This window comes from Geotrypetes seraphini, chromosome 9, assembly GCF_902459505.1.
Source record: "Geotrypetes seraphini chromosome 9, aGeoSer1.1, whole genome shotgun sequence".
Lineage (NCBI taxonomy): Eukaryota > Metazoa > Chordata > Amphibia > Gymnophiona > Dermophiidae > Geotrypetes > Geotrypetes seraphini.
The window spans coordinates 9,980,896-10,002,236 of record NC_047092.1 but is presented as its reverse complement, the minus strand read 5'-3'; the positions used below and the strand labels follow the sequence as shown (position 1 = coordinate 10,002,236).

The following is a 21,341-nucleotide window of genomic DNA, read 5'->3' as shown; positions in this document are numbered from 1 at the left end:
TACCAGCCCTGAGGAGAAATGCTTGTCCTTGGCTTTTTGCTCCCCTGGCCACTGCATCATTAAGAAGAGGGAACTGGTGACTGACTAATACAGATGTTGCACAGGGCGAGATAGGGTGAAAAAACAGCAAGAGAACCTGTACAATTACTGTGCTGATTCCAGGTGGGTCTGAAACAGGAACCAGACCATCAACACTGCCTTCAGAGGACAAAGGAGAGGAGCGGTGGAAACATCTGTCTAGGATAGAGAACTCTGGTAGCGTGCTTCCATCAGAGAAGGGTTTCCAGACGTCTGGGAAAACCTGGACATGTACTCTTTCTAGAGGACTGTTGGGTTCCCGGATGGACTTTCCAAAACCTGGCTGCGCAGCCACGAAGCACCCAGCCTTAAATGAGAAGTGACGCATGTTCAAAGACATGCAGTGCCACCAGTGAACCCTTGGAAAAGCCATTACAGTTGGCGAAACGAGTCCCGTCGGGCTTTGGATATCTGCCTCATTTCAAGATAAGTGTTGAAGTCTCTCTGCTGGGTTAAAAAATTTTAAGTGAAGATTTAAAGAAGATTAATAAAGAAATCTGGAATACAGCAAGAGAGCTTTAGATTATGGAGGGGGAGGTTTAGAGGATCAATGATTGAAACTTGGAACTAGCCAGTCTTGGTTTAAGGTTTATTTACCTATGTATTTCCATGCAGGTTTCTGAGATCCTCAATCTGTCTTTCCTAACACTCTTTATAGTTTATTATGGGACCTCTTGTATATTTGGACTGTTTCCTTTTGATCCCACATACCATCTATTGGCTAGGATCAGTTGTACACGGAACTTTAAAGCACCCCCTCGTACTGCTGAAAATAGAAATACCATTAGTTAGAATAAATACAGTATACCCCTGCGAGTTCACGGGTCCGACTTTGTGGACTCATTCGCGTTTTTTCCGTGCATATACTAGAGCAGGGGTGTCAAAGTCCCTCCTCGAGGGCCGCAATCCAGTCGGGTTTTCAGGACTTCCCCAATGAATATGCATGAGATCGATTAGCATACAATGAAAGCAGTGCATGCAAATAAATCTCATGCATATTCACTGGGGAAATCCTGAAAACCCAACTGGATTGCGGCCCTGTACTAGAGTCTTAAATGCAAACAAAACAGGGTCAAGAAAACCAGTGGAGCCTAGTTAGATTACTCTTTAACCAATGATCGATCACTTTTTTCATGAGTTCACATCAAAATTCTTCCCTGCTTCCTTAGCAGGATGAGGAAGTGAGAAACGCCAACCCTCCCTGCACTGTTCTGCGGTCCTCTCCCGCCTCCGATCCTCGTATCTAATACAGTACAGTATTTGCGATTTTTAAAAGTTCACGGCTGCTCTGGGAACATAACCCCTGCGAATTTCAGGGGAATACTGTACTTGCCACCTCATCCACAACACCGCAACCAGACATAGGAAAACTCACACCCCATTCTCATACCCCCAATTAAGGAGGTCAAACGGAAAAAACTATATGATGGCCTCCTGGCCACTCAAGCAGCCAAACTAGACAACCAAATTGCCAATCTACTGACAGCATCCCTCGACTACAAGACTTTTAGAAAAGAAATAAAGACCATACTCTTCAAGAAAACTCTGAAAAGAGAAATAATACTGCAAGTCTTAAACTCCATCTCTCACTAAAGCCAACTACCCCAAACAAATAACCTTACCTATTTCTTACTCTTTTTGAAAATGACCAATTTTTTTTTTTTTGTAAGTTCTTGTTGTAATACATCTTGGATAATTCTTTTGTAATCCGCCTTGAACTGCAAGGTAATGGCGGAATAGAAATCCCTAATGTAATGTAATGTAATTATGTCCTTTTCAGACATCTGAGTAGCAATGTTAGCCAAAATATTGTCATGCATAGGGAGGAATATTCCTATATCGGATTCAATGAATGAACTGGGTTGGTTGGAACTTGGTTGTCTTCTTTGATTTTTGCTATTTGGAAAATAACGGTTTGCATTTTACCCATCCCTCCCTCATCCTGTTTCTATCCCCCCCCCCCAAACATGAATAGAAATTTAGGTTATCATACCAGACAAATTCATGGCAGACAGAACAGAACGTAGGCTGGGGGAAAAAGGTGGCGATGAACTCGTGGCATTTGACGTCGTGAACTTTGGCTTGCTTCATGGCGCCTCTGCGCTGGTGCAGGGTAAAGAAGCCTTCTGTCTCGGGCTCGCTCTGCTCTTTGGAGTCTAAAGGATAGAAAATTTAGTTTAGTTTATTATCATTTCTAGCCCGTCTTTATTCAAAGCGGGTTACAAAATGTACATACGTAATAAAACAAATGAACGTACATACACAATTAACAAAACAACTTGCCCATAGCAATCAAACTTCTCACCAAATGACATACTTTCCTATCCGCTATTTCAATTATTACATCACGTTAAGTACCATATTTCATAGCACATAATAGATGGCTTTTTTAAACATTTTGTTTAAATTCCTGCAAATCTTTGAACTGTCGTAAATACACCGGTAATTTGTTCCACTCCATAGGTCCTACACAAGAGAACCCACTTCTCTTTGTATTTTCATAATGAAGGCTTTTTGAAGATGGAACAATCAATCTTGCCTGCGTGGAAGATCTTAATTGTCTCGTTGTGCCAGACAATCACATAAATACCTGGCTGCCATTTGATTAAAATCAGCAATAGTCTGTATTTTACTCGAAACTCCCTAGTCAGCCAGTACATTACAATATAATGTCCAACCAAGAAAATGCCCAAATGTTCCACAGTCAAAAATGGAAGTTCAAAACAAAAAAGGCAGAAGACTGGGAGTCAGGCAAACAGTCCCTAAACCAAGAAAAGAGAAGTCACGGACCCCTGAGGAAGGCTTTAATCAGCCGAAACACGGACTGTGTTGGATCCGCCTCCCACCACATGTCAGTCAACTCAATGAAGTGGAGATTCTTTTGATTTCACTGATTTTTATTATATTTTAATAAACGTTCTGTCATGATCCACAGTCTTCTGCCTTTTTTTGTTTTGAATATAACGTCTTGTAACGTGCTCAAATTTTCCAATCCCACACAACATCCGTATTATTGAGTTTTGAGCCACCTGCAAGGCACGCATACAGGTTACAGCATGTTAGAAAAACACACGTGGCATACGCTGGTGTTATCGAATCAAGACTTTAAGGCCCTAGGACTGATCTGCATATCAGAGAGCCAATGAGCAATATATTTATTTAAAATTATTTCTAACCCACCAATTCTCATTACTAGATAGGAATCAAAATTAAAAACATAGGGATTGTTTAGATGATCAGCACTGGCATTATGCCCAGAAATTTAATGCCATGACATATTAGGCCTCTGACATTGAGTTTCTGGGTTTATGGAGCTGGCTAAACCAAAGCCCCCCACCCCCCCACCTTTTGCTAAGTTGCAACCGGTGAAAGAGTTGAAAATCCATCAGCTTCTTTACTCACAGGATCGGAGATGGATTCATCTGGCCTTCCCTCCTCTCAGTTCTTCGCAGCAATAGTGCCTTCCGCTCCCGCGTCAAACTCAGGTCGATCCCGTGCCTGTGCTGGACATAGCAGTGTGAAAGCTGCCTGCGGGGACAGAGTGATATTGTGTCCCAAAGGAGAGGGCGGTTCTCCCTCACCGCCCTCAACAGCAGGTCCTCTCTAGCTCAGCGTCTATGGGATGGGTCCGATGGAGAATCGGTTGAGGGTGAGTTGGAGGGGGGATAAAGTGCGGGCCGGAGAATGCACATCCCGCACTATCCCTTCTCTTTTCGTATGTGGCATTCGTGGAATGAAACAAACTTGCAGGTAAATCTCCAACTCTGTTTCGCAGTGTCCAATGCCGTCATATTGATCCCTCCTCGCCCTGGGTGCCATCTTAACAGGGGTGCCAGCACCTCTTCCCTCTCCACCCACCCACCTACCTCTTCAAATGATGGCCAGCAGTAAGCAACATCTCTCAACTGCTGCACATGCCGGCTTCAGCTCTCCCTCTGACATCACTTCCTGGTTGTGGGACCAGGAAGTGATGTCGGAAGGAGCGTTGAGGACGGCACGAGCAGCAACTTGCTGCCGATAATCATTTGAAGAGGTACTCTGGAGGGTGTGTGCGGCAGGGAAGGAATGCGGGGGAGGAGCGACTGCGGTGGGGAAGAGTGCAGGGAGCGCATGGCATGGTGATGCTGGGCACCACTGCCCCAGGTGCCTCCTTCCCTCGCTATGCTGCTGCCTACCGGCGCATAAGAATGCTGAGGCGCCACTAAGCGTGATTCTATAAACGATGACTGACAACTGTTCTCAACGGCAACTAGGAGCTAAACACTGTATAGAATCAGGGCCTTATTGCCGCTGGAAATTAGTGGTTAACACCTAAGTGAAAGTTGGCAGTGTTGGCGTTGGCACTTGGCTGGTTGATATTCAACACTTAACCGGCCAGTCCTATCTCTATGTGGTACCCCATAGCCACATATCGCCTTACGTGGCCACGTGGTAGTTGGTGACACATAAACCGGATTCTCGATGCCATGGCCTGGCACCAAATATCCAGGAATAACATCAGCAGTCAGCAAATTGCCACTCTCTGAATGTTTACCCCAATGTTAAAATGAAATAATCATGACTTACCACTCTGTTCCAGGAAGTATCGTGCATTCATTAACATTCTGCCTTGTGGTCTCAGCTCTATCTGTTTTGGAAAAGGAAAATGAACCCAGTCAGGCTAGAGCAGCTCGATAAAAGGGACCAGGAAAATGAAGGTAATATACACAGTTAATCCACATCTAATTGAAAAGAAAATCTCAACATATAGTCCATATTATAGGATTCACCAATTCAAATGCATATACAGTAAAACCTTGGATTGCAAGTAAGTTGGTTTGCAAGTGTTTTTCAAGACAAGCAAAATATTTTATTAAATTTTAACTTGATATACAAGCAAGGTCTTGCAATACAAGTACATACAGTACACACACAACACAACTGAGCCGATGGTTCTTCTCTCTCTGACGCTCCGAGAGTTTAGTGACTGTTCTAAACGAGCGAGGTCTTGCAATACGAGTACATACAGTATACACGCGTCACATCATCGCAACTGAGCTGATGGTTCTTCTCTCTCTGACGCTGCGGGAGTCTAGTGACTGTTCTAAACGAGCGAGGTCTTGCAATACGAGTACATACAGTATACACGCGTCACATCATCACAACTGAGCCGATGGTTCTTCTCTCTCTCTGACGCTGTGGGTCTAGTGACTGTTCTAAACGAGCGAGGTCTTGCAATACGAGTACGTATAATATTTTGTATTAAAGTTTTTGGGTTGTGGAACGAGACGTCTGAGTTTCCATTATTTCCTGTGATATACGAGTGCTTTGGATTACGAGCATTGCTTCTGGAACGAAATATGCTCGCAAACCAAGGTTTGACTGTACTACTAAAAGGAATCTTTATTAACAAATAAAAACACTCGACACTATCAGCCTTTCGGTACTTAAAATGTATCTTCCTCAGCATCTCGTCTTTATATTTGCCTGGGGACCCTGATGCTCTAGTTGCTTTTTACTTTACATTACTTTGGTGTCTTTTATTCCGCCAATACCTTGCGGTTCTAGGCGGATTACATAAGAGGAGATTCTGGTCCTATCCAGAAGATTACAAGATAGCTATTTGGTTGGAACGTTTAGGGTCTGGAGATAGATTGAGGCAACCGGTTATATCATGAGCTTGTCTTGATACATTTCCTAAATAACATGGTTTTGATTTCTCTTCTGAAGGTTTTTCTCTTTCTTGTTTATGGAATCTTCTATAATATAATAAAATGCTAGGCCGCGCATGCGCACTTCCTATGCGTGCGCCGGTTTTCCGTGAGCTGTAGCGACCCATAGGAAGTGCGCATGCGCGGCTTACGGTCTGGCCTGCTCCCTGTTGAAAGACGCAGCAGTGGCTACTCTCACGATCCCTGCCTGCGTTCCCTCCCTTCCTGTAAGTTGGCCGTTCCCTTACTCTCTCCGCTCTCTCTCTTCCTCCCCCCCCCCCCCGAGGCGGATGTCGACCGCGGCGGCCCGAGTCAGATGTCGGCCGCGGCGACTGTCGGCGGTTGCAGGCCGCGGCAGCCAAATCCGGAAAGCATTTTAACATGGAGTTCAGGAAGAAGGTATGGGGGGAGGAAAATACTGCAAAGGGGTTGGGAGGGAAATGCTGCAACACACGGAAATAGAGGGGCAGAAAAGGGGTTGATGGACAGGGGAAGAGGTGCTGATGAACAGGGAGGGGGGTCAGAAAAATGAAGACAGGCCTACTGCTGGACAGGGGGAGCAGGAAGGAGGTGATGATGGACAGGGGGAGGTAAAACAAAGGGAGAAGGGCTGCTGCTGGATAAGGTGAGCAGTGATGGGGTGGTGGAGGACACAGGGGAGGTAAAAGGAAGGGAGAATGGACAGGGGGAGCAGGCAAGGGGTGGTAGTGGACAGCCAAGGAAAAAAAAAAAAAAAAGACAGACAGAAATACAGAAAGCGGCTAAGGAGAGAGAAAAAAAAATAAAAACAGACACACACACATATATTCTAGCACCCGTTAATGTAACAGGCTGTAAGACTAGTTTACCTATAACAGCTTAATTAAAAAAAATGTGTTGAGGTAGATTGTGCCCATGTATAACAGAGACAACCACACTTGGTTCCTTTCCTAAAGGCTTTGTATAGGACTCTACACCTTATGACACACGACATCTAATTTCTCTTCTCGGAACAGGATGGAAAAGAGGGCGAATGGCCCAAGTCCTTACCCATATTTCTGTTTTCCCGTTGTTCTTCCTGCACCTCTCTGCCAGTGAGTTCAGTTGGATGCTGGTCTCGGAGATCAGGTCGCTGCTTTTTCCTTTCACGACAATGTACATGACTCTGCCCTTGTTGATATGGGCGTCAAAGGAGCTGTTCCAAGGTGGGTACATGGTTGGCCTCTTTTGGACATACAACTGCCCGTTCTCTGTTCCCAGAAAAACACTCAGTCACTACAACCTTGAATGTCAGCTGTACATCACAAGGGCCACAATCCCCCATATATGTTGATCATAATATACCATGTTAGTGTGAGATGTTCTTAAATAAATTATTTGCAACCTTGTAAAATATGAGATTAGAGTCCTATTTGTTAAAGAGTTAGCAAGGAAACAATCAGCCTTTAGCATGATATTACATCATCTTTTCCCTGAGAGGTACACAGTGTCAGAATTTTCCAGCATTCAGAAGATTATTGTCGCATTTCTGTATGATAATGGCAAAGAAGGCGCCTGTTTCAAACCTATTTTTATATAGACACGTAGGCGCCTATGGTGCTCATTTTCAAAACAGATGGATGTCTCAAAAATAGCCCCAAAAAGCCATCTGTCAAAAACATATAGGTGTCCTTCTGGCCCATCCTGAACCCCACCTCATGTCTCCATGATTAACTTTCATCACATCCCTACAGAGCGAGCTAGGGGATGAGGTTTCCTGAATATAGGTACAAATTAAGGCCAACTGATGCCCTATGCACATTGTTGGGTCCCTTGTTGGGTCAAGGGGCAGCCAACAATGGTGCCCCTCGACTCTTCCTTTGCTTAACCGACAATGCATTAAGACTCAACAAGGGCTGAGAAACATCCTATGTATTTAGAATGATTAGAAACAGTGGCGTAGTAAGGGTGAGAGGCGCCCAGGGTGGTGGCACTCTTCCCCTGCTCCCTGCCGCGTGCGCGCCCCCTTCCCTTTCCATGCACCTCTTTAACATCTCTGTTGTGAGCAGCATACTCATGTCAGTGTTGGCTCACCCTTTGATATCACTTCTTAGGTGCGAGATACTGCCGATGCAGGCAGCAACCTCACGCCAGGGAAGTAATGAAGATACGGGAGAAGGCAAGGGGTGTGCGTGGCAAGGAGTGGGGGTGTGTGTGTGGCAGAGGTGGAGAGGAGGAGGGGTGCCGTGCCCTTAGCGAGATGGTGCCCGGGGCGGACCACCCCTCCTCGCTCCCCCCCTTAATACGCCACTCATTAGAAAAACTCTGAAATCCATGTCGGTTAACGGCAGACAGCAATGAAAGAGTTAAGAGCATGATCGCTAGGGGAAAATGCTCTGTGGCACCCCCTTTGACATGGTGGCTTAAACATGTGCTTGAATCCTCAGGTAAGTTATAGTTTGGATTATGAGGATGGCGTGGTGTGTTTTTCAGAACTCTAAAGCAGCGTCCCAGTGCCCCGGCCATAATGAAGTGTGCAGGCGTTGACGTGATGACATCACGTGCACGAGTGATGTCATCATGTTGACATCCGAGCATGTGCGGAGGCCCTCCGTCTGTGACCCCGAGCCTGTCACTTTGCCGGTGGGGGATCCTGGAGGAGGGGAGATGCGGGGGAGTGGAGGGGAGACGCAGGTGATGAAGAGAGTCGTCGGCGCCTGCTGACTGCCTACAGGACGTGCCTCTCGCCGCAAGAGGCACGTCCGGTAAGCAGTCAGCCGGGGCATCTCCTCCTTGCCGATGTCTCGGAGCACACCTGGAATCTGCCATGGCACACTCTAAAGAGTTTGATGAAAAAGGCCAGGGGCATATATTCATGGTAGATTTAGCTGGATCGTCCATGTGGCGGGTCTGAGGGTGATCCTAGGAGCAGTTACTCAAGTTATTTTTAGGTTGACTGTGGCTACAAGCGTGCAGTCTCCTCAAAATCTAATCCCAAGCTCACAGACTAGTAGTGTAGAGTCCCTTAATGTCTGGTTAATTAGTTGAAATGAAGCCTCTGGATAGGCAGAACAAAATCACTCTAAGAAAATGACCGAGGGAAGCTCATAATTCTGTACAAACGTAAGGAAGTTCTTCACTCAGAGAGTGGTAGAAAGCTGGAACGCTCTTCCAGAGGCTGTTATAGGGGAAAACACCCTCCAGGGATTCAAATAGGGGAAAACACCCTTCAGGGATTCAAATAGGGGAAAACATCCTCTAGGGATTCAAATAGTGGAAAACACCCTCTAGGGATTCAAGTCAAAGTTAGATCAGTTCCTGCTGAACCAGAATGTACGCAGGTAAGGCTAGACTCAGTTAGGGCACTGGTCTTTGACCTAAGGGCTGCCGCGTGAGTGGACTGCTGGACACGATGGACCACTGGTCTGACCCAGCAGCGGCAATTCTTATGTTCTTATTTATTTGAGCCACTCAAATGCACAAATATTATACAACAGCAAATGAGACAGCAGAGGAGTAAGCTAGTGGTTAGGCCACCAGGCTGATAACCAGGGAAACCCAGTTCACATCCCACTGCTAACCCTGGTGACCTTGAGCAATTCCATAACCCTCCCTTGCATAAGATACAAAGTTCAATTGTAAGCTCACTGGGGACAGGGAAATACCTAATGGTCCTGAATGCAACTCACTTTGAGCTACAACTGGAAGAGATTAATGTAAATCATATTTATTAAATTTCAAATACAAACAAAATAGTAAAAAAAAAAAAAATAATAATTTCAAATACAAGAAAAAAACCAATATTTACAGAGTTAATATATAATAAACATTATCACTAAAAGCAAATATAAAGGGATTTAAAATAAAAACACTCCATGTACCTACAAGAGATTTGAGATCTTCTACACGGATAAGCCTGGCCGTCCCTTCTGAGAAAAGTCTGCACTCTGAGTCCATAAGTAGGGCTACCAGACAACCAGGAAAATCCAGACATGTCCTCTTTTTAGCCTGGACAGACTTTCCAAAACCCTTTCTGGCTAAGCTAACGGAAAAAATCGTCTACAACCAAATCTCTGACTTTGTAGAAAAGACTAATGTTCTCCATCCCAATCAAACGGGTTTTAGAGAACACCACAGTACTGAATTAGCATTAATAGGTTTGACCACATCCATCCATTATTTCCTTGACCACCATCAAACTACTTTACTAATCTCACTTGATCTTTCGGCGGCTTTTGACACAATTGATCATCAACTACTCATAAACAGACTTCAATCTATTGGGATCACTGATCAAATACTTTCTTGGTTTATTTCCTATTTTACAGACCGCTCTTCCTCTGTTTTCTTCAAAGATTCTAACTCTAAATTCACATCAAATACTTTCGGTGTTCCTCAAGGGTCAATTCTCTCGCCATTATTATTCAACATCTTTCTATCACCATTAATTACATTGTGTCAATCTATAGGTTTCCATGTCTTCTCTTATGCAGATGATATTCAGCTTCTACACCCTATAGATACCAACAATATATCTGCCATCCAAGAGATCAGTAAGAAACTTGACCAGGTCTACCAATGGCTGAACACAAATAAACTGGCCCTTAATATAAAAAAGACAAATCTAATGATCTTTCCATGGAAAGAAAACCCGACGTTAATTGCTCCCATTACTATAGACAACGTTCCACTCCAGATAGTTAATAACGTAAAAATCCTAGGAGTACTATTTGATCCTAATTTGAACTTCCATGATCATATTAGCTATATTGTAAAAACGTCTTTCTACAGATTACGAAGGATCAGATCTATTTCAAAATTTCTTTGCCCAAAATCATTAAATATTCTCATTCATTCCTTAATAATAGCCAAACTTGATTATTGTAATGCTCTCTTTAAAGGCATAACATTAACAGAAATTAAACGTTTACAAATTATCCAGAATGTCGCCATAAAACTCATAACTAAATCTAAAAAATTCGATCACGTTTCCCCTCTGCTAAAAAACGCTCATTGGCTTCCTGTCATCCACCGAATATCATATAAACTTTGTCTACTTACGTTCAAGACATTACTATATAAGACACCTGCTTTTATTTATAAATTGCTAATACCGTACCAACCAACCAGAACATTGAGATCTATTGATCAAAATTTACTTACAGTTCCATCATTAAAATATATCAATACTAGAAGACAATTTATATTTTCTGTAACAGCTCCACAAACCTGGAATGCACTCCCAATTTTTTTACGTAATGAACAAGACTTGGTAAAATTTAAAATACAATTAAAAACATTTTTATTCAATGATGCTTTTAATACTTAATTTAATCATATTCAAATCAATAATTCTAATATTTTTATACCAATCGTTTTAATGTTTCCCCTTTTGTGTTTTTCCTTTGTATTTCTTTTATTATACAAATGTATTTCTTAAACCCCTCTTTCCCAATGTAATGTAGTTAATATTACCTATTGTAAGTATTTAAAGTATGTACTGTATGTATTATATGCTTTCTTTTAATTTTTATTATGTACATCGCTTTGAATTTGATAAAGCGATTAATCAAGAAAATAATAAACTTTGAAACTTTGAAACTTTGAAACTTTGAAAGCACCGATGAGCTCTGGCCGCATCTGGAGGGCCTCTGAGCAAGCGCGGATAAACGTCACAAGCATCCACGCATGCTCCAGGCCCTCCAGCTGGAGCTCGTCGGGATAGGAGGCTTTGTGGGGGCGAGGCTAGAGGCGGAATTGGGCAGGGCTAAAGGCAGAACTACAATAGGGTGAGACTAGAGGCAGAACAGGGTAGGGCCATGTGTCTGGGGTTTTGCAGCCCCAAATCTGGTAACCCTATCCATAAGGACCATTAGAGGGGAACTCGCTGCCTGTGTATTGATGGCGTCTGATAAACTTGCAAGAATTTAAGCAAATGTTTTAAAAAATCCATCTTTTTTGTAATGTTGGGTATCAAGTGACAGCAGGTTTTGTTAGTGAAGCCTATATGTATAATGATTCTTTGATCCGCTATGTTGAAAAGCAGACTAGAAATAATATATTAAACTAAACGAACCCCCCCCACACACTTTTACTAAACCACGATAGCGGTTATTAGCGCAGGGCGCCGTGCTGAATGCTCCGCGTTGCTCCCGACGCTCATAGAAACATGAGCGTCGGGAGCAGCGCGGAGCATTCAGCGTGGCTCCCTGCGCTCATAACCACTATCGTGGTTTAGTAAAAGGGGGAGAAATTAAAGACAAAATGTATGTAAAGTATTTCCAGTCCTTAGCCTCCTCTGGGTCGGGTGGTCCTTTTGTATTCCTCTGTTCTGGCGGATGGGCTTTGCACTCTCTACTTTTTTGTGACTTTCTCGGTTTATGAATTTTTAATAGCACTGCTCTCCTTCCTCTAGGAGAGGATCTCTCAAACTATTTTAACTCCTGCTCTGTTCAATTTCCCTTCTGTAAAAGGTTGCAAAAGCGAGAATTTCCTAAATCACTCTGTAGCATCTCAGGCAGCTTCTCAAGAAAAAGAATTCCGATCATTGTTGCTCACAGCTGTTTCTTACAGACATTTTAGAAAACAGCTAAAAACCTATCTTTTCTCCAAATACCTGACTAGCTAACTCTTTCAAATAGACGATTGTTTAATGTTTATAATCTTTTGTAAACCGCGTAGAACTTTTTGGTAACGCGGTCTATAAGTATAATGTTATGTTATGTTAACTCTGGAACACTAAACGGAGCAAATGTTTTTCACGCCAAACTATGTAATATAGTAAGTGAAAGCAATCTGCAGGATAGTATGACGCAGGATCTGCTTACGTTGGAAAACTGGTCCTCGACATGGCAGCTGGGCTTCAACGCTAAGAAATGTAAGGTTATGCATCTCGGTAGCAGAAATCCATGCAAACCTTACACCTTAAATGGAGAAACACTAGCTAGGACTTCAGAAGAAAGAGACTTGGGAATAATCATCAGTGCGGACATGAAGGCCGCCAAACAAGTAGAGAAGGCCTCATCCAAAGCAAGGCAACTTATGGGATGTATCAATAGAAGCTTCGTTAGCCGCAAATCTGAAGTCATAATGCCACTGTACAGAACCATGGTGAGACCTCATCTGGAGTACTGTGTGCAATTCTGGAGGCCACATTACCGAAAAGACGTGCTTAGAGTTGAGTCGGTTCAGCGGATGGCCACCAGGATGATCTCGGGGCTCAAGGGTCTCTCGTACGAAGAAAGACTAAACAAATTGCAGCTCTACACTCTAGAGGAGCGCAGGGAGAGGGGGGACATGATTGAGACATTTAAATACATCACGGGACGTGTCGAGGTGGAAGAAGACATCTTCTTTCTCAGGGGACCCTCGGTCACAAGGGGGCATCCATTCAAACTCAGAGGAGGGAAATTCGATAGTGACATAAGGAAGTATTTCTTCACAGAAAGGGTTGTAGATCACTGGAACAAGCTTCCAGAGCAGGTGATCAAGGCCACCAGCGTTATTGACTTTAAGAATAAATGGGATGCCCTAGTAGGATCCTTACGAGGGTCGAGTTAAGGAACTAGGTCATTAGTACTCAGACTTAATGGGGTGGGTCAGTAGAGTGGGCAGACTTGATGGGCTATAGCCCTTTTCTGCCGTCATCTTTCTATGTTTCTATGTTTCTATTATAACTGAAATTAAAAAATTGCAAAACCAACGTAAAATTACATTTGAGAGTTATTTATTTAAAGTTCTGGTGAAACTAAGATCGAATAGAATTGCTTATCAATGCGATGGATGTCCCCCCCCTTTTTTTTTTTTAAGTGCAAATTAACTGAAAATGCACCTCGATAGTCGACAAGCAAACACGCATTTCACCATCCACCATCTGCCGTCATTCTCGGTTTAATTTCTTTCCGAGCTGAAAATCCAACTTCGCAAAGATAAGACGATCCAAACGGTAAGAAAGCCTTGATTGCTTTGCTGCTCAAGTTAGGATAACGACTCCATTAAAATTGAAACTAAAATGACTTGCCCTTAGGGCCTCGTCTATTAAACTGAGCCAGACGTTTTTAGCGCAGAGAGCCGCGCTGCTCCCGACGCTCGTAGGAACTCTATGAGCGTCGGGAGCAGCGCAGGCCATTTAGCGCGGCTTTCTGCGCTAAAAACGGCTGGCGCGGTTTAATAGAAGAGGGGGGGTTAGTTTTCAAGGAGCAATCACGTTAAAGAACAACTCTCCAGTAGAGTTAAAACGGTTCATAGACAATGGTGCGAAAGACAAAAGTGCGCGCCGACAATTGAGCGCAGCGCGCGCCGCCGCGCCGCTCTAAATTACAGTTTTTAGGGGCTCCGACGGGGGGTTTTGTTGGGGAACCCCCCCAGTTTACTTAATAGACATCGCGCCGGCGTTAGGGGGGGCTTGGGGGGGTTGTAACCCTCCACATTTTACTGTAAACTGAACTTTTTCCCTAAAAACAGGGAAAAAGTGAAGTTTTCAGTAAAATGTGGGGGGTTACAACCCCCCACAACGCGGCGCGATGTCTATTAAGTAAAGTGGAGGGGTTCCCCCCCACACACCCCCGTCGGAGCACTAAAAACAGTAATTTAGAGCGGCGTGGCGGCGCGCGCTGCGCTCAATTGTCTGGACGCGCCTTTGTCCCGGCGCGCTTTTGACCTGACACCGTTAAAACTGTGGAGGAATGCAAAGAACTATAAAGGGACCTGAACAAACTGAGTGAGTGGGCGGTCAAGTGGCAGATGAGCAGTAAACGAGAGGCAGCAGTTAAAATGGTGGAGAAATGTAAAGTCTTGCACATAGGGAAAGGAAACCCGATGTATAAGTACACGATGGGGGGGGGGATGGTACTGGGAGAAGGCAAACTGGAAAAGGACTTGGGGGTTCTAGTGGATAGGACAATGAAGCCGGCGGCACAATGCGCAGCGGCTTCAAAGAAGGCGAACAGAATGTTGGGCATTATCAAAAAAGGTATCACTACCAGAACCAAGGAAGTTATCCTCCCGCTGTATAGGGCGATGGTGCGACCACATCTGGAGTACTGCATTCAATACTGGGCGCCGTACCTTAAGAAGGATATGGCGATACTCGAGAGGGTCCAGAGAAGAGCAACAAAAATGATAAAGGGCATGGAAAACCTCTCATATACTGAAAGGCTAGAGAAGCTGGGGCTCTTTTCCCTGGAAAAGCGGAGACTTAGAGGGGACAAGATAGAAACTTATAACATCATGAAGGGTATAGAGAAGGTAGAGAGGGACAGATTCTTCAGACTAGCGGGGGCAACAAAAACAAGAGGGCACTCAAAAAAATTGAAGGGAGACAGATTCAGAACAAATGCCAGGAAGTTCTTCTTCACTCAGAGGGTGGTGAATACCTGGAATGCGCTTCCGGAGGAGGTGGTAGAGCAGAGTACGATTTTGGGTTTCAAAAAGGGATTAGATGATTTCCCGAAGGAAAAGGGGATTGAAGGGTATAGTTAAGCAGGGATCTCGAGGGCCGCAATCCAGTCGGGTTTTCAGGACTTCCCCAATGAATATGCATGAGATCTATGTGCATGCACTGCTTTGCATATTCATTGGGGAAATCCTGAAAACCCGACTGGATTGCAGACCTCGAGGAGGGACTTTGAGACCCCTGAGTTAGAGGGTTACCATACAGGATATTAAAGGATTAAGGAATACAACGTTTTAGGTATAAGATCCCTTACAGGTCATGGACCTGGGGGGGCTGCCGCGGGAGCAGACTGCTGGGCGTGATGGACCCATGGTCTGACTCGGCAGAGGCCATGCTTATGTTCTTATGTTCTTAACGCTTGTCTGGGCGGTTGTATCTTTACGCACACAGACGCTCGTAACATTGACAGACTTTTGCGGACACGACACACATGTCATCTGTTCTAGTGTTTACTTATGAAGGGAATTTTTAAAAATAAAGCAAAATTCTGGAATCTCTCGTGGCACACTTGGGATCTCTTCCGGGCACACAGTTTGAGAGAGACCGCTCTAGAAGCACAGTGCTGCGTGCTCCTGGGAGCGCTACAGAACGAATAAAAAACAACAGTCGTAGATATTGCTGGTGGTGGTGGTGGTGGGGGTCAGATGCTGATTAAAGCCCCAACTGAATAGACTTTAGATGCCGTCATAGCCCTCCCTTGGTTTTGGGATGCCTCTGCAAACACATTGCACTCTTCCCAGTTGCGAAAACAAATAGGAGCAGGCCACCATTTTAACTGCTGCCTCTCGTTTACTGCTGCAGCCTATCCCAATCTAGACTGACCCCGTGAAGGGAATGCCGCGCTGGTACTTCACAAGTACGTGAATTACTCCAGTAACAAGGCTCCACCTACTTCCTGTTTGTAGACCTTTATTTCTGCATATCCAAGTGCACTAACAACGTAGCATTTGAATAGAAAGAGGACAGGAGAGTCTCCATCGGCCCCTTAGGTCTGCGTCGGGATGTTTTGTCAATTGATATTTATAGACCGCACTTCCCCTCCTTTTACAAAACCGCGATAGCGGTTTTTAGCGCAGGCTGGAGCACTGAATGCTCTGCGCTGCTCCCGACGCTCACAGGAACGGGAGCAGCGAAGAGCATGCAGCATGCTGGCTTACGCTAAAAACCGCTATCATGGTTTTGTAAAGGGGGAGAGGATAGCGACGTTTGGTCTACAAATATTCATCAACAAACATCTCAACACAGACAATGCGGTTTACAAAAATATATGAAAAGAGAAGAACGCCATTATAATAAGTAAAAACGTTAAGAATTAAAAAAAACCAACCATTTAAAAATAGTCAAATAGTTGCCTCAGAGCCGGCTCTCCTATTAAGGGCTAGCAGTCTCTAGCGCGGGGAGCCACGCCGAAGGGCCTGCGCGGCTCCCGACGCTCATAGAGTTCCTATGAGCGTCAGGAGCAGCGCGGCTCTCTGCGCTATAAACTGCTAGCGCAGTTTAGTTTATAACATTTTATCGAAGGAATCAAATAAGTATACAATAATATAATACAATTATATTCACAATATTAATTTTCATGCATATTTCTATCATTCCTCCAAAATATATTTCTATATTACCCACCTCATACCTCTATACATTCCCCTATTCCCATCCCCCCTTCCTCCATCCCTCCTCCCCCTTCCTCCTTCCCTACCCCCCCCTTATTTATGTTCAAACATTTTATTATAGGAATAGAGTAAAAATACATATAAATTATACAAAAAGCAGTTTAATAGAAGAGGGGGTAAGTAATTGATGGGAAAGCTAAAGCAAAAAAATAGGCCTTTATAAGAGACCTAAATTTTGGATGAAGGGCATGAAAGTGTTATCTTTTCCCAAGGGGAGAGGACTGGTTACGGGAAAAGAGTTCTTTCAGCCTCTGCTCTTTTCATAAACAACCCTAAAGGCTCGGAGGTTGATGCGACAGGCTTGGCGATGTGGCGTGGCTTTGTTTCGTTTTTCCATTCTAGTGAGTTCTGGAATGTGGAACAAAACAAAATTTTGAAAAAAAAAAAAAAAAGACAAAATGAAACTTGATCTCTCTGGGCTCAAGTTTGGTTGCTCAAGGTGTATAGGGAAAATGACATTATACGGGTAAATAGGCTTGTACAGTACTCTGTACACTGATGGCTCACTAGTACCAGTAGCATCATGCAGAATCAGAGAGCCATGCTTGGGTTCTCATGTCCTTGCAATGGACATTGCCATGAGATTTGATTTGATTTTATTCAATTTATATATTTTGCTTTATAGTCAGTAATAATGCACCCCAATACTGTAGATTAAAATTGCAACACATATACAGTATTTCCACCTGATATTTAGTCTGTGGCAGTCAGCAGTTTGAAAGTCACTAACGACCGTGGGCTGAATTAGACCCGGTTATCCAATGCTGGGCCTAATCTGCCATTGCATATCCGGGTCATGAGCAAGCCACTGGTAGATATTCAGGTGTCGGCCAAGGTCGGTGTTAGAGGTTTTTAGCGTCAGCCGGCGGGGTAAATGCTCCGACGCTCAATAATTAAATGAACGGTTGGAGCTCTAAACCCCGGAGCTACAGGCTGCAGTAACCGAGCCCACGCTGAACTATCATCAATTCAAGTGCTTAGTTTTTGAGAGATTATAAGTGGCCACAGACTGGCCCACTTTCTGCTTGTGCCCAAAGTAAAAGAAACCAACACCTGGGCAATTTCCTGGAGGAAAAGTCCGTAGTCTGTTGTTGAGAAAAACATGGGGATAGCCACTGCTTGCCATGGACCGGTAGCACGGAACGTTGCTACTCTTTGAGTTTCTAGAATCTTCTTACTCTCCGGGATTCCGGAATCTTGCTATTCTTTGGGATTCTAAATGGAATCTTAGTACTCTTTGGGGGTTCTAGAATCTTTTGTTACTCTTTCAGATGCTGGGAATGTTGCAACTCTTTGGGTTTTGGCCCGGTACTAGTGATCTGGATTGGCCACCGAGAAGGCTACTGGGCCTGATGGGCCTTTGGTCTCACCCAGTAAGGCTATTCTTATGCTCTTATGGACACAACACCAGGTCTTAAAGTGAATCTTCCTATCCTCAGCTTAAACCGTCTTGAACTGAAAATAAAGCTATTATTATTATTATTAAAGTTCCAAAGAAGAAGAAAAAAGGCTCGAGGGCAGGGCCACAGTCCGATGCAATGGAAGGATGATTTCAATTAAAACACCACACCGAGGATTAGCATTATCTCTTGTCTGTCCTGCTCCACAAGCAATGTGGTTTCCTGGCTTCTCCACTACAGTAAGGAAGGTCACAGTGATGGAGAGCAGACTTAAAATAGAAAAACCAGCTTGCTTTGGACAAAATGTGACCGTTTTAAAAGGTCTATGTGCCCAGTCTGGTTTGGTTTTTTTTTTATAAACTACTAGCTGATGCCCCGGCGTTGCACGGGTATTTAATTATAGCAATAACACTGTAAATGGATTCAAATAAAGATACTTTATAGTGGTGAATGAAATTATTTTTTTACAGCTTAATAAAAAGTACAATATTCAAATTATAATGTGAAATATTTGACAAAATGAATACAATACAACTAACGCAAAACGTGATTATAAACAACATTTTTAGTTTCACCTCCAGGAGCAAGAACATATAAATTGTTGGGTGAACCCACCCTTGAGCAAGCAACATAGAGTTGTGGGCCAAGAGACCCCCAGAACATATCACCCCAGGTAGTGAGGGATCTGCATACCAAGTTTCGTTCAAATCGGTCAAGCCGTTTTTGAATTACAGTGAGAATGGCAGCATTTTACATTTTTTCCATTGACATGAATGGGTGAAATCAGTTTTTTTGTTTGTAGCTCCGCCCACGTGTGCAGGTGGACCGCGAGACCCCCAGAACATATCACCCCAGGTAGTGAGGGATCTGCATACCAAGTTTCGTTCAAATCGGTCAAGCCGTTTTTGAATTACTGTGAGAATGGCAGCTTTTTACATTTTTTCCATTGACATGAATGGGTGAAATCAGTTTTTTTGTTTGTAGCTCCGCCCACGTGTGCAGGTGGACCGCGAGACCCCCAGAACATATCACCCCAGGTAGTGAGGGATCTGCATGCCAAGTTTCGTTCAAATCGGTCAAGCCGTTTTTGAATTACTGTGAGAATGGCAGCTTTTTACATTTTTTCCATTGACATGAATGGGTGAAATCAGTTTTTTTGTTTGTAGCTCCGCCCACGTGTGCAGGTGGACCGCGAGACCCCCAGAACATATCACCCCAGGTAGTGAGGGATCTGCATGCCAAGTTTCGTTCAAATCGGTCAAGCCGTTTTTGAATTACTGTGAGAATGGCAGCTTTTTACATTTTTTCCATTGACATGAATGGGTGAAATCAGTTTTTCTGTTTGTAGCTCCGCCCACGTGTGCAGGTGGGCCGCGAGACCCCCAGAACATATCATCCCAGGTAGTGAGGGATCTGCATACCAAGTTTCGTTCAAATCGGTCAAGCCGTTTTTGCGTGATCGCGGCACATACACACACACATACACACATACATACCTCCGATTTTATATATATAGATATATATATATATATATCAAACAACGGCACATGCAAAGTATTTCATGCTTAAAAATCCGAAAGTTTTGTTTGCAGGACGCTGCATTCAGTTCTTTATAAATTTGATGTAGTGTGAGTATAGAAGCGTAGAACAGATATGTTTGTGTCTGAGGGCGCACAGAAGTGTTTAAATGCTTACCTGTGTCCACAGTCTCCTTCACGATCACAGCACAGTAGGGGTTAAGCATCACCTCTCCCTGGGACTGCAGGCAGGGCCCCATGTCGAAGTTTGAGAAGCTGATCCGCAGAAAGGGGGACATGGCGCTCTCGACGAAGTCCCGGTGGAACCGAACGTGGAATTTTGGGAAAAAAAAATCACCCCGGGACACTCCAACAATCTCCCCCCCCCCAATGACTTTCACGGTCGTCTCATCGTCGACAGCCAGTGGGTGCCCCTCCGAAGAGCCAAGCGCTCGCTTCCGAAGAGAGACACCCCGCAGCGGGCTGCGGGTTTCGTGAGATTCCCCGGGTGTGGGTCACCGAGAAGCCGGCGACGGTGGCTTCATCGACTGCTTTGCCCAGTACGGCCGGTCGCCGAGCAGGGGGATGGGCTCTGCAGGAAGGAGCAGACGCAGCAAGATCACTGACACAGCACCTGTTCAGATAAAATCAAACGTCAACCTGCAGAAGTTGCAGACAGCAGGCAAAGTAACCCAGATAACATCTCTCGTCTGTACGCTGTGCTTCAGAGCTCCGACAGGCAGCTGGTTCGGTCATGGTTGGGTGGGGGAGGGCGGACGACCCCAGGCTCTCTTCCAGTCCCCTGCGTTCCTATGGTCTCCAGTATCATCCCACAGTTCCTGGAACTTTCCTACTGCCGAGATCTCATGTGTCTTTAGGGTGAAGAGCTGCCTCATTTAAAGCCCTGCCCCCCCTCCTTCCCCCTCCACAAAATGACCTGATAACCATTCGCTACATCCCTGCACTGAGCATAACTGTACAAGAAAGATCACACAGCAAACCCCAGCACCTCCTCAGCTGCAGGCAGAAACCAAATTTTTGGCTGCATTTTAGAAAGAACAAAGCCTGATGTACGAAGCAAACATTTTTTTTTTTTCCCATAGACACAAAATGGGAAAAACCCTGTGGTTCTTTCGTTAGCAAATAAACCATCTTGTGTAGCAGTAATGAATTGATCTGGGCTTTACATACCAACATAGCAAAGGACACAAGAAGATTTGAAGCGGTCCAGAGGAAGGCGACGAAAATGGTAGGAGGTTTGCGCCAGATGACGTATGAGGAGAGACTGGAAGCCCAGTAGGAAAAAGGAGGTATTGATGCCCCTGTATAAGACTCTGGTGAGACCCAAGAATATTGTGTACAATTCTGGAGGCCGCAAACAAGATATAAAAAGGATGGAGTTGGTCCAGAGGAAGGCTGCTAAAATGGTGTGTGGTCTTCATCATAAGGTGTATGGGGACAGACTTAAAGATCTCAATCTGTTTATTTTGGAGGAAAGGTGGGAAAAGGAAGATATGATAGAGACGTTTAAATAACTATGTAATATAAATGCCATGAGTCAAGTCTTTAATTTG

The 21,341-nt window shown here is 44.3% G+C and overlaps 1 protein-coding gene across 1 annotated transcript in view; it reads right to left on the bottom strand.

Moving 5' to 3' along the window:
• Window positions 1–20,592, bottom strand: part of PRKCQ (protein kinase C theta) — a 63,480-nt gene extending 42,888 nt beyond the window's left edge. The window contains exons 1-4 of the mRNA XM_033959410.1: window positions 19,946–20,592; window positions 6,798–6,997; window positions 4,645–4,705; window positions 2,072–2,234 (exon numbers count right to left, since the gene is read on the bottom strand). Of these exons, the coding sequence (XP_033815301.1) occupies window positions 2,072–2,234; window positions 4,645–4,705; window positions 6,798–6,997; window positions 19,946–20,066 (545 nt within the window). The 5' untranslated portion in view covers window positions 20,067–20,592. The remainder of the gene's footprint in view (window positions 1–2,071; window positions 2,235–4,644; window positions 4,706–6,797; window positions 6,998–19,945) is intronic.
• Between the last annotated feature and the right edge of the window lie 749 nt (window positions 20,593–21,341).